The 13,772-nt window shown below is 40.1% G+C and overlaps 1 protein-coding gene and 1 long non-coding RNA gene across 2 annotated transcripts; one reads left to right on the top strand and one right to left on the bottom strand.

The window, feature by feature from the left end:
- Window positions 1-8,691: 8,691 nt before the first annotated feature.
- Window positions 8,692-11,440, top strand: LOC133033510 (uncharacterized). Its single transcript, XM_061108314.1, has 8 exons — window positions 8,692-8,929; window positions 9,022-9,662; window positions 9,749-9,833; window positions 9,907-10,002; window positions 10,095-10,190; window positions 10,343-10,486; window positions 10,565-10,741; window positions 10,897-11,440. Exons 2-8 carry the CDS (start codon window positions 9,178-9,180, stop codon window positions 11,161-11,163), a joined length of 1,350 nt encoding a protein of 449 aa, XP_060964297.1. The 5' UTR covers window positions 8,692-8,929; window positions 9,022-9,177; the 3' UTR covers window positions 11,164-11,440.
- A 440-nt stretch (window positions 11,441-11,880) lies between these two features.
- LOC133029258 (uncharacterized) lies at window positions 11,881-13,144 on the bottom strand. Its single transcript, XR_009683409.1, has 2 exons — window positions 12,474-13,144; window positions 11,881-12,376 (listed from the first exon to the last, which is right to left on the bottom strand). It is a non-coding gene; the product is annotated as an uncharacterized LOC133029258 (long non-coding RNA).
- Between the last annotated feature and the right edge of the window lie 628 nt (window positions 13,145-13,772).

Genomic DNA, 13,772 nt, shown 5'->3' with positions numbered 1-13,772 from the left:
GAGTCCCTGGACGCAAAGCCAACATGGTTTCAGGTTCAAGGAGCCACTCCAGTTCTTCAGTCAACGAAGACGGCAAAGGAATGGCTGATTGTTGAGGGCCTAACGCTGGTCGCAACTATGACACATGAAAAACTGGATGAATTTTAGCTTCCGGAGGCAGAAGCAATTTGTAAGCTGTCGATCCCACTTTTGCTAGAACTGGAAACGGTCCAAAGAACAATGGACCCAGCTTCTGATTTTTCCGTTTGGCCAACGTTTGCTGTCGATACGGTTTCAGTTTCACGTACACCTTATCTCCGACTTCAAACTGAATGTCACGCCTCTTCTTGTCCGCTTGTGCCTTCATCTTTTGTTGTGCTCGCTGTAAATTCAGCTTTAACAACTCTAAAACATTGTCCCGATCCTGTAAATTTTTTTCCACAGCTGAGACAATTGTGCAGTTCCCCTCCATTCTTATGAGCGGTGGTGGATCTCGATGATAAAGAGCCTTAAAAGGCGTCATTCCAGCAGCTGAATGATATGCAGTGTTATACCAATACTCCGCCCACGCCAACCATTTCACCCACTGCGAAGGCCGAGAGCTCACAAAACACCTCAAATAAGTCTCCAAACACCGATTGAGTACCTCGGTTTGGCCATCCGTTTGTGGATGGTAAGCTGTACTATACTTCAGCGATGTCCCCTGCAGCCGAAATAACTCCTTCCAAAATAGGCTGAGAAAAACCTTGTCCCGATCTGAAACTATAGTTTTGGGAATGCCATGTAATTTAACAATTTCTTTGACAAACTGGGCAGCAACGGTAGCAGCCGTATATGGGTGCCGAAGAGGTACAAAGTGGCCATATTTTGATAAACGGTCAACCACAACCAAGATCGAATCGAACCCATTGGAAATCGGTAAGCCCTCAATAAAATCCATGGATATGTCGTCCCAAACTTGGTCCGGTATAGGTAGCGGCTGCAACAACCCCGCTGGAGACTGCGCCAAGTACTTGCTTTGTTGACAAGTATGACATTCAGCAACGAATTTGTGGATATCTTGCCGCATTCCCTGCCAATAAAAATCAGCGGCAATGCGCTGGAATGTGCGAAAAACGCCTGCATGACCACCTATCTTACTGCAGTGGTACTCCTGTAAAATCAGCGCTATAAACGGCGACGAAGGTGGAACTACCAGCCTGCCTTTGAACTTCAAACAGCCGTTTGAAAAAGAGTATCCTAACACGTCTTTGCCTTGCTGAAGCTGCTGAATAATGACACTCAGATGTGGATCGGTAGCGACGTGATTTTGCAGGTCCACAACCGAAATTAAATTAGGGACTGATAAGGCGTTGCAAGCCCCTACTTCTGGCATCCGTGAGAGTGCATCCGCAGCTTTGTTCTGACAACCTGGTTTATATTGAACCTGAAAGTCATAGCCCAACAACTTCGTGAGCCATTTTTGATGTTCCGTTGCTACCATCCGTTGCTCCAGCAAGTACCTTAGGCTTCGCTGGTCTGTGCGAATAATAAATTTGCGGCCCAACAAGTACGGACGCCATTTCTGTACAGCCAAGACCATGGCCATCAATTCGCGTTCATAAACTGATTTACAGCGGTCACGAGGTGATAATGCCTTGCTGAAATAAGCTATTGGTCTTTGTTCCTGCATCAAAACAGCCCCAATACCCGTCCCCGATGCATCCGTCTCCAATATAAATGGGCTGTTAAAATTCGGTAGAGCCAAAACTGGGACCTCACACATAGCAGTTTTGAGTGCCACAAATGCCGCTTGAGCGTCTTCATTCCAACCGAAAGAGTCTTTCTTTAACTGATCCGTTAATGGTCTGGCCAAGTACCCATAACCACGCACAAACTTTCTATAATAGCCAGTGAGTCCCAAAAACCCACGCAATTCCTTTAAATTTCTGGGAGTTGGCCATGCTGCCATGGCTGTCAGTTTCAGCGGGTCTGCTGAAACGCCTTCTGCAGAAACAATATGCCCCAAATACTCCAGTTGAGACTGCCCAAATAAACACTTCTTCCTGTTAGCGTATAAACGATGCTGTTGGAGGCGGGACAATACCATATCTAAGTGCTGCAAATGAAGCTCCATGGAAGTGCTATAGATCAAAATATCATCAAAAAAAACCAAGACAAATTTCCGCAAAAACTCACGAAAAACATCGTTCATCAAAGCTTGAAAAGTGGCTGGAGCATTGGTTAAGCCAAAAGGCATCACCAAAAATTCATAATGACCCTCGTGGGTGCGGAACGCCGTCTTCTCCACATCCGTCGCTGCCACTCTAATCTGGTGGTATCCCGCCTTGAGATCAAGCTTCGAAAAAATTTTTGCTCCATGTAATTCATCTAACAGCTCCTCAATGACTGGAATGGGGAACTTATCAGCCACTGTTTCACGGTTTAATGCCCGATAATCGACACAAAATCGCCAACTCCCGTCTTTCTTTTTGACGAGTAGGACGGGACTCGAAAACGGGCTGGTACTAGGCTGCACTACCCCTGCCTGTAACATCTCTGCGAGCAGCTTTTCAATCTCGTTTTTTTGGATCTGTGCATACCGATAGGGTCGTACGGAAATTGGGCCAGCCCCTTCTCTCAAGGTGATGCGATGCTCATGAGAACGGTGAGGCGGTAAGCCCTTTGGCATCTCGAAAACAGCTTCATGTTTGTGCAGTAACTCTTCGATGTCTGCTTCAATCCCCGTCGATTCTTCGTCAATCACCGCCGTTAACGCACCACATTGAACCCAATAGCCTTGTCCTTCATGTTGGACAGAGTGAATCAAGGCCTTCAAAGAAATCTGTGACTTACATAAACTAGGGTCTCCTTGCAATGTAATCCAAGTACCTCCCACTTCGAATTTCATCACCATTGTACGCCAATTTACTTGCATATTTCCCAGAGTACTCAGCCACTGTATCCCCAAAATAGCATCGGCTCCGCCAAGCTCAAGTGGTAGAAAATCAGTCACCACGCGAAGCGATCCGAGATCCAACTCGACATTCTTGCAAAGTCCCTCCGTTCGAACTCGACCACCGGTACCTAAGAGAACTCCATAAGCTGTAGTCTCGGTAACAGCCAAGTTAACTGCCGTCACGAGATCCTTGGACACAAAATTGTGTGTTGCACCGCTGTCGATCAGCACCGTTACTGGGTGTGCGGCTATTGACCCTAAAATTTTCATCGTATGAGCTGATGATATACCCACTAAGGAATTGAGGGATAACATTGCGAGCTGTTCATCTTGTACGGTTTCCTCCACTGACTCTGGGCTAGAAGGGTCAGATTCTTGGCTCTCGGAACCCTCCATCTCATCGGCAATTAACATAACGTGAAGCGACTTCTGTTCACAAACATGGCCACGATGAAATTTTTTATCACAGCGGAAACAAACCCCACGGCTCTTCTTATCTTGATATTCTTGCTCCGTTAACCTGCGCAAAGGGGGAGGAGTGGTCGGCGATGGAGACGGCGGCGCTGAGATGGGCGGTGGCGAATGCCGGTTGCTGGGCGAAGGTGTCGGGGTCGACCGCGAGCTGGGAAACGGCTGCAAAAATCTGGGCAACGGTGATGGGCCTGTGTGGGTCCTTCCCACTCCAGCTCGATTGCTAAAACCCAAACCAGAAAGAAAATGCCTCTCCTCAATTCTCTGGGCCATGTCCATAATCTGGGCCAGGCCCGATGGTTGTAGCACATGCAGAGGCCCGCGAATGTCTTCCTTCAACCCCTTAATGAAACAGCCTTCTAAAACGTGTTCAGGAACTCCTACCACTCGTGATGCCAAGGTCTCCCACTGCAATCTATAAGCTCGGACCGTGGTCTCTTGTTTGACGGACAACAGCTCCTCCGTTGACGACCCCACTGGAGTAGATCGGAAACGCAGCAGCAGCAAATGTTTCAATAATGCCCATGAAGTAATCCGACGACGAGAATTTTCCCATTGGAACCAAGTAAGGGCATCGCCGTCCAACCCAATGATGGCCGCCTCCAACATCTCTGCTTCGCTCAACCGATTCAGGAGGAAGAATCGCTCCACGCGAAACACCCACCCATCTGGGTTATCGCCAGAAAACAAGGGCAACTCGATGCGAGGTGGGCGAAAATCACGCGAGTGATTAAAATCTGACTGTGTAATCGGTGGCTCTGGTGACCGAGATGGTGGTGGCCTTACCGGCGATGGAGCAGCCGGAAGCGGATGTGAAGCCGAAGAATCGCCGTCTATCGCTCGTTTGTGTCGGTCATCCGCGGCACTCGTACTGGCCACTCCAACGTTCTGAGTTGATTGAAGCAGCTGCGAGATGTGCGCAACCAAGAACTCCACCTTCTTCTCCAATTCCGGCAGTCGCTGCGTGTTCTCCCTCAAGATATCCAACTCCCGTGGCAGATGCTCGATCTGAGATCGAATGGCCGTCACCTCCTGTCGCAACTCCGACTGAACCTCTTCAATCTTCTCTTCCACTAGCTCGATCTGAATGTTTGGCTTTGGTCCCATCTTGGATCGAGGTCTCTGATACCACTTGGTATGGTTTGCAGATTACAGAACAGAGGAAATGCACAATTGATGAATGAAACTAGGGATTCAAAGTTTGAATTCCCTTGCTGACTTTTTATTTAAGAAATACCCAGAGTTCGAGAGCTGGGATTCTCTCCAAATACAATCAATCTTCTTACAGCCCACCTCCATACAATTTACAGCTCACTCCTCATATACTCACTCCCCACCACTCTAACAATGTACCCTCATACAGTAAATTAAAACACTCCTAACGGTTTGCTGACTTGGCACTCTTTTCACCCTTTTTTACCCTCCTAGCATACACGTATGTCAAGGGCGGTCTAACAGAGGTCCCATATTTGAATCTCCATATCAATAAAAAATTGTATGGGTTTTTTCATTTTTACACTTCAAAATCATTTTTTTTTTTTTTGTATTTTTACGAAATTCTATATAAAAACTCTTATTGCAACTAGCGCTGCAACTTAAATTGCAACAAAAAATTGTATAGAAACCCCTACAACTAGTGCTGCAACTATTTTAGAAACACAAACCGTAAATTAAAAAAAAAAAAGTTAAAAAAATAGTATATATAAGATAATTCTCCAAAATTGTATTAATAGAGGACAAAAACGGAGCAGAAATTTATGTATTAATGTACTTTAATTCACCGCTAATAATTAATTATTTGTTAATATATAGAGCGCCACATATGAAATGCTTGTAGCACGTTGACGTGGCATCGGAGAAAAACTACAATAGCAGTTTAGTCAAACATGAATAGAAATAAAATTTATAGTCAGAAGGAAAGAATGAAAGAAATTAAAGAACAGACTACGATGAATAGAGCCCTCAAGATTCAGAATTGAATTTTTTATCTTTCACCCCAGAATGAGCTCAATATATAATTAATATATAGGGACATGATTTGGTCCCGTTATGCCAAAATAGGGAATACAATCCCTGATTGTACTGTAGCCGTTGGATTGAATTGGGGGTTGATCTAAGGGCTGGGGTTAAAGTAGGGGTAGTTAGGGGGGGAAAAATGGTAACCGGTTGGTTTTTTGTATTTTAAATTAATTAATTTTTAAAAAAACTGACACCGATTGACGTTTGATGTACGTGACAGTTACCAATTTTTGAAAATACATTAGTCTTTCCTTCTTCTTCTTCGTGGGTATAAAGAGTTAGGTTTATTTTAGGGCAGTTGTTATTTTCTTTTTCTTCTTCAAATTTTCTTCTTCTTCTTCTCATTTTCTTCTTGTTCTTCGAATTTTCTTCTTCTTCTTCCCATTTTTTTTTTGTTCTTCACATTTTCTTTGGGAGAGGAAACTGTAGTACTTTCAGAGTTGGTGCACTTGGTTTTGTTTGTCTCTGGCTCCTTCTCCGAACGAGGTGGGTTTGTACAAGTAATTTTCTCATTCTTTTGCATATTGTTTGATATTTACTTTAGATAATGTTAGATACTAGTTAGGAAGGAGGTCCTGACTGCCATTCCTCGTGATTTTTTATTTTTCAATCAATAAAGTACTAAAAAATTATATAGAAATTTGTTGGTGTTAATCTGTTTTCAGAAAAAAAAAAGTTGTTGTTACAAGAAACGTTGTATGTGTTCTCCTTCGTTATATTTTACATATTATTGTTATTTTTTTTATTAAAATGGAATTTTTGTTGTAAAATATATAGTCAAAAAAGTGGAAATTTCAAAGTTATGCGTATAGAACAAGAAAACTTAATTTGTTTCTCGCCTTGGGTTAAGTTGGATAGTAATGCATTTGTCATTCATGGAAAAAGAAAACTTAATTTGTTTCTCATTGGGTTAAGTTGGATAGTAAAGTATTTGTCAAAATTGTGATGTGGTGTTCAATCCGTGTATTTGCATTGCGTATTTATTTTTTCTCGTTCCATTTTTGGTTTATCGAGTAGTTTTAATCCGTTTTACAGCCTTAAATCGCTTATTCAAGAAGTTTTGATTCACGGTTGCGTAAAATTGAAGGTACATTTTATGTTCCCCAATTTTACACAAGACTAGGAAGTAGTTTTGATTCGATTCATGTGTTTACCCTTTTTGTTTGTTGATTTATTGTGAAAGTGTGTTGGATTAATTTATACCCTTGCGGTTGAAACAATTTTAATGAAAGAATGTAATGAAAGAAAGAAAAACAATGTAAACATTGGTATGTACGTTGTTGCCGAAAAATAATTGTTTTCTAAATCAATTTTATTGACCAAAAAAAAAATTGAAAGAAAGGAAAACTATTAAATGGTGATGGCTGTCATGTGTTGGGTAGTGAGTGATTTTTGTACTTTAATTAGAAGTTGTAGTTTGTATTTTCCTATTGTTATGAATTTATTTTGAAAAATTGGATGGTTTAGACAGTAAGATTCATGAGTTAATGAGATACACTATTGATAAAAACTATGGCAGCTTTGTTTTTTTGTGTATATCAATTATTGGAAAAGTTATTGAAATGGTTATGACAAGTAGTGAAGCATTGTTTTGTTAATTCTCGATATTAAATGTTTTCCAAATGGCTTTGTACTCTGCTCATCATGAATTAAGAGGTACAAGGTACCTAGATTGGTTAAGTTTGGGGGAATTTTGTCTATTCATGTGTGTGCTTTATGTTGTTGGTTCTCACGAATTGTACCAACTCGTTTGTACCACTTTTTGGTTATGAGAGTTAGTAGTTAAGTGTTGTTTTGTTCATTGTTTTGGTTGTGGAAGTTGTTGTCGTATAAATTTTGAGTATTGGAAATCATTTAGTTGAAAAGAGTTTCACATCATTTTAATGTACTTTAATGTGTAACATGCAAGAAGCATGAAATGTGTGTTTGAAATCTGAATTTTTCCAATGCCGAATGGTTAAGTTGATTTGCCGTGATTTTGGGTGATTACAATGCACGATTTTCATTGTGTTTTGGTCAATTTTTTTTTATATAGTGTATTTGTTGAAATATGTAGTCCTTATTGTTTAAATTTGTTTATCTTTAATTTGGTTAGGTTCATCATACATGGCTGGGAAACGCAAAAGGAAAGGGGGAAATGAACCCGTAAAGAAGGATGTCACCCCAGAGCCGAACGATAATGCGGTTGGTTGGAGAAATTTCTTGTAAGTTTTGAATGATGGATAGTTGTTTACTCGTGTGATTGATGGTTGACATTTATTTTATTATATATTTGATTGAAATTATGTCCATATGTAGCAATGCGAACTACAAAGCCCTTCGAGCAGCTGAGAAGGGATTAACTGAGAAAGAGGTTTGATGTCGACTGTTACTTAATTTTTTTATATCAATTGTCTGTAATTGACCTAGGGTTGTTTGACGTACTTTACGATTCTTTCCATGTACTCGTAGTTGATGTAAGTTTGCCTCATATTACAAAGCACCGACAAATTAAAAGTGCAATATAAAGGTTTCACCGACGAGGAGAAGTCTGAGTGGAGAAGCTATGACCCTAACCCTAATCCCGCTAAGAAGGCTGTGCAAACAAGGGGGAGGAAACCAAAGGCACTCGATGCCAAGGGGAAGAAAGTGGAGGTGGATGAGGAAGAGGGTGCTCCCCGATAGTGAAGAAGCATCCGTGTACCTGGCCGATGCTCCTTCAACCGTTTAATGAGGATTTGCAAGAACTCGAACCTGAGCAGAAAGATGTGATCCAAAATGCTGGATTTGGATCATTCATCAGAGAGGATGCACCATACGTTGACACCCGACTAGTGAGTTGGTTAATCAAACATGTTGACCCAACCACTAGCATACTGGATTTGTATGGGAGGAAAATTCACTTATCTGCCGCGATGTTCGGAGATGTTATGGGGGTGGACGACGGAGGGGATCCTGTAGTCACCGAGGGTGATAGTGACACTCGATATCTGGAGGAGATATTGAACGTTGTCGAGTACACCGTGTCCTTGACAATGTTGGAGAAATCTTTGTTGGAGTGCGTTGAGGCAGACAGCCTATTTCTCATTAAATTTTCTTTGGTGGTCATAGGGACAGTCCTTGCGCCGAAAACGGGGGTCGATATCACTTCGGGGTACTTGCACTCCCTTAGGGTTACCAGGGACATTCGCCACAAGAACTGGGCGACTGCGGGTTCGTGTATCCGATGAACTCAATTTTCGCATTCCGAAATAAGGCGACGAAGAATGTATCCGTCGCACCTTATTCCTCCAGTACATTGATTTTGTTATCTTTCAATTATGTAAATGTGTTTATTCAGTTTATAATATAATATTGTCATTTATTAGTCGAATGTATTACCAATACATTGTTTGTTTGTGACAGTTGGTGTACTTGACTCACGTGGAGTGGAACTTTGGATATGTCGACCGAACAGTGCTCCCCGTTGATTTTTGGGGTAGTAAACAATGTAAGTCCGCTTACAAATTTGTGAAAGACAATGGGGGTCCCAACAGCGACAAGGTACATCGAATTTTGGTTACAATGTGGTAAAGTGATTTCAGTTGATATTAATTATTTTGGGTTTGAAAAATTAAATTTGTTATGTTTAACAGATAACGCTCACTTCGAATCCCGTAATACTGCCCAACTACTACTCGGACTCGGAAGGAAGAAAGAGCAGTGACCACTTTGTCAGCTCTATCAACGAGTTGAAGGAGTACATCTCGAATGAGTTAAAGTCTCAGTTGAGATCATTTTCTTTGAAATTTATGGACAAAGGAGAAGGTGTAGGTGGTATTGACCGAGAGTTGGAGGAGGATGCTGCTGCGGAAACGGGGAAGAAGGCGGAGTGCAGCCAGGCCGTGGAGGAGTCCCCGTTGAAGTCCCCTGTCCGTTCGAAGACTAATGTTGTTGGTCTATCCGACGAAAATGTGGTGGATTCTGTAAGTACGCCTTCACTATCTGTTACAAAATCTGTTGAAGATGAAGGTGCTGCACATAAGACCTTCGACGATGAGGACTTTGATATACTCGAAGTGGCATCTTTCTGGAATAAAGGCAAAGCCCCCGTCAAATCAAAGAAGTCACAGTCGGAGAATGTGCCTTTAATTGAGGATGACTTCAACGATAAGGCGTACGAGCAATTCATTGAGTCGGGCAGAACTGTTGTCGGGCCATTCAAGACGAAGGAAGCGATCCCCCGTAACCAATATGGGTTTTACAAGTTTATTTTTAGCAACACGTTAGATCCGGGGTAAGTAAATGTTATTTTCGTATTTCTCATTATGATATACTTGTAGAAATTTTTAATAACAGTTACATTGATTACAATTGAATCAGATATGTGCTTGCGAAATTTCGAAAGTTTGAAGTGGATAGGAGGTGCATGGCATCGTTGCGACCGTTGCGAGAAGTTGAGGGATCCGTAAGTGTCAAAGTATTAACTAAATATGTATCATTTATTGTACATGTGTAAATCATATTTCATTTTGTTGCAGATCATTGACTGTTTTTCTATACTAATGAACAAGTACGAACGTGATAGTCGATTACCTGACCAACCTCGTGTTTGGTACATGCCCACTCGCATCTCGGTAATTGCTTTGCTGTACAGCTTATTTTAAATTTTGTAATTCAGTTTGGTTGTAATTTCTGTTACTTGAGAAGATGAACAATGCTTTTGCAGCAAAAAACTCTCGGTTCGTTTAATGTGAAGAGGATTGCGAAAGACCGGGAGTGGTCAAAACTGTTTTACGAAGACAACTTCGAAAAATGCGTCAAGGTACTTCATCATATACACATGGTCGTTCTTAATTGTAATTTTGAAAAGTGAGATATGTTAGCGATGCATATTGGTCATTGTAGTGTCGAATATCTATATGGTGTGTAATTTCAATTTATTTTTGACTTTATTGTTCCTCTATTCAATTGTAGATGTTTGTGCCGGTGTTGACTCTAGAAGGTGCACCACATTGGTTTGGTGCCGAAGTAAATATGAAGTCGAAGGTTGTCTCATTTATGGACTCCCTACACACCGCAATGAATGAGAAGTATCGTGTGGAGGCTACGAAAGAAATGGTCAACTTGCAAAGTTTCATTGTTTGATGTGAATAACTCATTGTGTACTTGACTCTAACTAATTGTATACCTTTGCAGTTGTCGACGTTGGACCTTTTGTTTGAGGAGAATAGGTCGAAGAATGTGACTTTCGTGGATTTCAGAATTGACAGGAAAGATCGCGGGCTTCCTCAACAAGACAATGACCGAGATTGCGGAGTATACGTCATGAAGTACATGGACGCTGTGGCCAATGAGGAAGAAGTAGTTGATGAGGTATACCACTTTTTAAATATTTCAGAATGTACTACGCAAGTTTGATTGAGATTAACGTTGTGTAATTTAAATTTTATTCGGTGTTTTACTGTGAAGTTGATTAGAGTTAATTACATTTTCTAAGTTTTTGTTTTTGTTTCTGTATTGTGGCACAGTTTCACCCGGTTGAGGCACGTTTGGAAATCGCTGCGAGGATCATAACTGATGAACAAAATGAAATTCGTACCAAAGTGGTTGAAGATCGTAGGGCTGCACAAGGCAGCTCATTTGCATCGTCCTCGGCCCCTTTGCGTAGTCCGTCAAAGTCTCCACGCGATCCTCGGTTCAGTACAGCGAAGTCTCGCAATGCAAACATGTTTCCCCCGTCAAGAGCCTCCCCTAGGCTTCAGTCTACCAAGACTAAGATTTCATATGGTGAATAGTGTGTGAAAAACACTTGTGTTATTAATAGGTTGTGTTATTAATAGGTCGTGTGATTAGTGTGTTGTGTAGTTTGGATTTGGGAGCATAGGTTGTGTTATTTGTGTGTTGTTTAGTTTGGATTTCGGAGCATTTGGATTTAGACATCTGTTTTTATTAGTTCACGTTTGGAACTGGTTATTATGTTGACAGACTTGTGTTTATTTTAGTTTTGACAATATATTAAACCATACTTAGCAAATCTTTGTACTCATACCATAACAACTCTTACAATGTACCCATACTTGAAAGTAGTTGACTGTACTTCACAGAAATTATTTAACCAGAAAACAAAGGTGACTTCTTAATTTTCTTTATTTGTTTTTTTGGTGAAGAGGTGACTTCTTCTTAATTATTTGAAGGAAATCATGTTACTTGCCTAATCTTACCAAATCTTTGTAGTCATTAAACTTTAAACCGATTTTTCCTTAAACCGTATTTTCAAAACACATGTACTATGACATTACAAATAACGACAAAGGTCACTTGTTAATTGTTTGATGTTAGTTACCAAATCTTTGTAGTCATTCAACTTTAAACTGAGTTTTGAGAACATTTAAAAAAAAAAGATTGAAACCATACCATATCAACTCCCATTACTCTAACCAAATGTACCATTACTCTAACCAAATGTAAATAAACAATAGCCCCCTTAAATATGGTTTTTCATAACATAGTAATGAGGAAAAATATGGAATATAGAACATTCTCATTGCGCTACTTCACATAACAAATACGAAGATGTGAATAATATACAATTTTGCAACTTCACATTGAACCCATTGACGAAATTTGCTACAGAAATTAGAAATGTAGAAAACATAAAATTTTGAGAACGTTGTGGGTACTTCATACCAAATGAAATTTTCGTCATCATCCACACGGTTCTATTAAGATCTACACAATTAAGTTAAACAAGTTTTGAGAACATAAGACATACAAAACATTTGCATTTTGGGACAACCCATATCTTCAACGCAATATAAGTTGGACAATGATGAGAAGGCAAATAAAAATGATAAAAATTAATTTTCTAATAACATTCTCATTGCGTTTCTTATCTTCTTCGAAAATCTTGATTTGGTTTCGCAATCCAGGTGTAGCATCTGTACTTCTCTTACCATGTGATTTATCGATCCAACAAAAGTAATCACATCCTCGACTTTCATCGTTCTCCTGAGTTGAAAATAACCCTATTAGTTTATCATGGCTGCCTAAGTACAGAAAACATAAATGAGAAGTACTTTTGAATCTAAAAAGACAAAACTCTTACATAGTGTGGACATCCGAAGAATCGACGACCAGGATTTGCTCTACTACTAGAAGTCCAAACATAAGCTAGATCACCACAGTAGCAATGGGGGTGTCCCTGAAGTGAATTTCTCCAAGGCGGACCACCCCCATCGAACCCGCATGAGTCTTCTCCACCACCAGCCACCATGTGCGATGTACTATAATTTCTGAGTGAGGTGTACAAATTTTTTTTTTTTCTAACTATGGTGGAGATAATGTGTGTCACTCACAAGTAAAGGGGGCACCTGTTTATATATAGGCTGTTCCAAATGAGTTAGTGGTGGGAAAATGAATTTTTTTAAAAAGTTTTCTAACATTATCAATCTTGGTGCCAAAATAAACCCCAATTTCAAAACCTAATTCGTACAACATAATAGGGCATGGCTGATTGTTTCGTTGGGAAGCGTATCATGTCATGTCTCAACCGGTCCTTTCTTTTAAAATAATATTTTAGTGTTGTGTGAATTGACAAGGTCCATCAATTGAACAGTGTACGTCCCATATTACATTACTAAATATTTGTTAAATCCATTAAATAATATTAGTAGGGATGCCAATATTAGTAAACATTAAATATTTTAATTTACGTTGATTGAAATTTAATTTTTCACAATTGTTACTCAAGTTTTGTTGTATTTGTGATAGTTTAATTATTGGTAATAGTCCAAATGGAAAAAACAGCATCGCATCGCACCATTTTCCGCAGTGCGAGTTCTGCGATTTTTAGTTTCGCGGTGCGACTGCGGTTTGAGAAATTGGAAAAACCGCATGTATGGATTGGTTAAAAAAAAAAGGGTCAAAAACTACACTACCGACACTGCAAACACCCGAATATATTATTACCACACTTAATGATATAAAAATACAAACAAATACATTTATAAAAGTCTTGATTAATATTTCTTTATAATTATGTAGTTTTTTTTAATATTATATATAAAAAAATAATGTTGTCTACGGTGAACATCCCGTTACTATCGCATCTCCGTCATGAAGCCGAAAATTACATGTTGGAATATTTTTTACAAATTTACAATTCTTCACGGGGGGTTCGTTATGGTAACAATGAACATCCTGTTACTATCAGTATCTCTGACACACAGGTTAATGCGAGTCACAGTAAGTACTCAGGTTAGCATTGGTGTAGCAGAGTCACTATCCTCAGGATCAACTCACTGAACGTCCTCTCGGGCTAGGGTTCTAATGAGCGGCAATAACCTTTCACAGCACTCACACTGCTACAGGCGGTGTTTTTTGGTTAATGCGAGTCACAGTAAGT

This window comes from Cannabis sativa, chromosome 1 (genome assembly GCF_029168945.1).
Source record: "Cannabis sativa cultivar Pink pepper isolate KNU-18-1 chromosome 1, ASM2916894v1, whole genome shotgun sequence".
Classification (NCBI taxonomy): Eukaryota; Viridiplantae; Streptophyta; class Magnoliopsida; order Rosales; family Cannabaceae; genus Cannabis; species Cannabis sativa.
The sequence above is the reverse complement of the archived record's forward strand: the minus strand, read 5'-3'. Positions and strand labels throughout refer to the sequence as shown.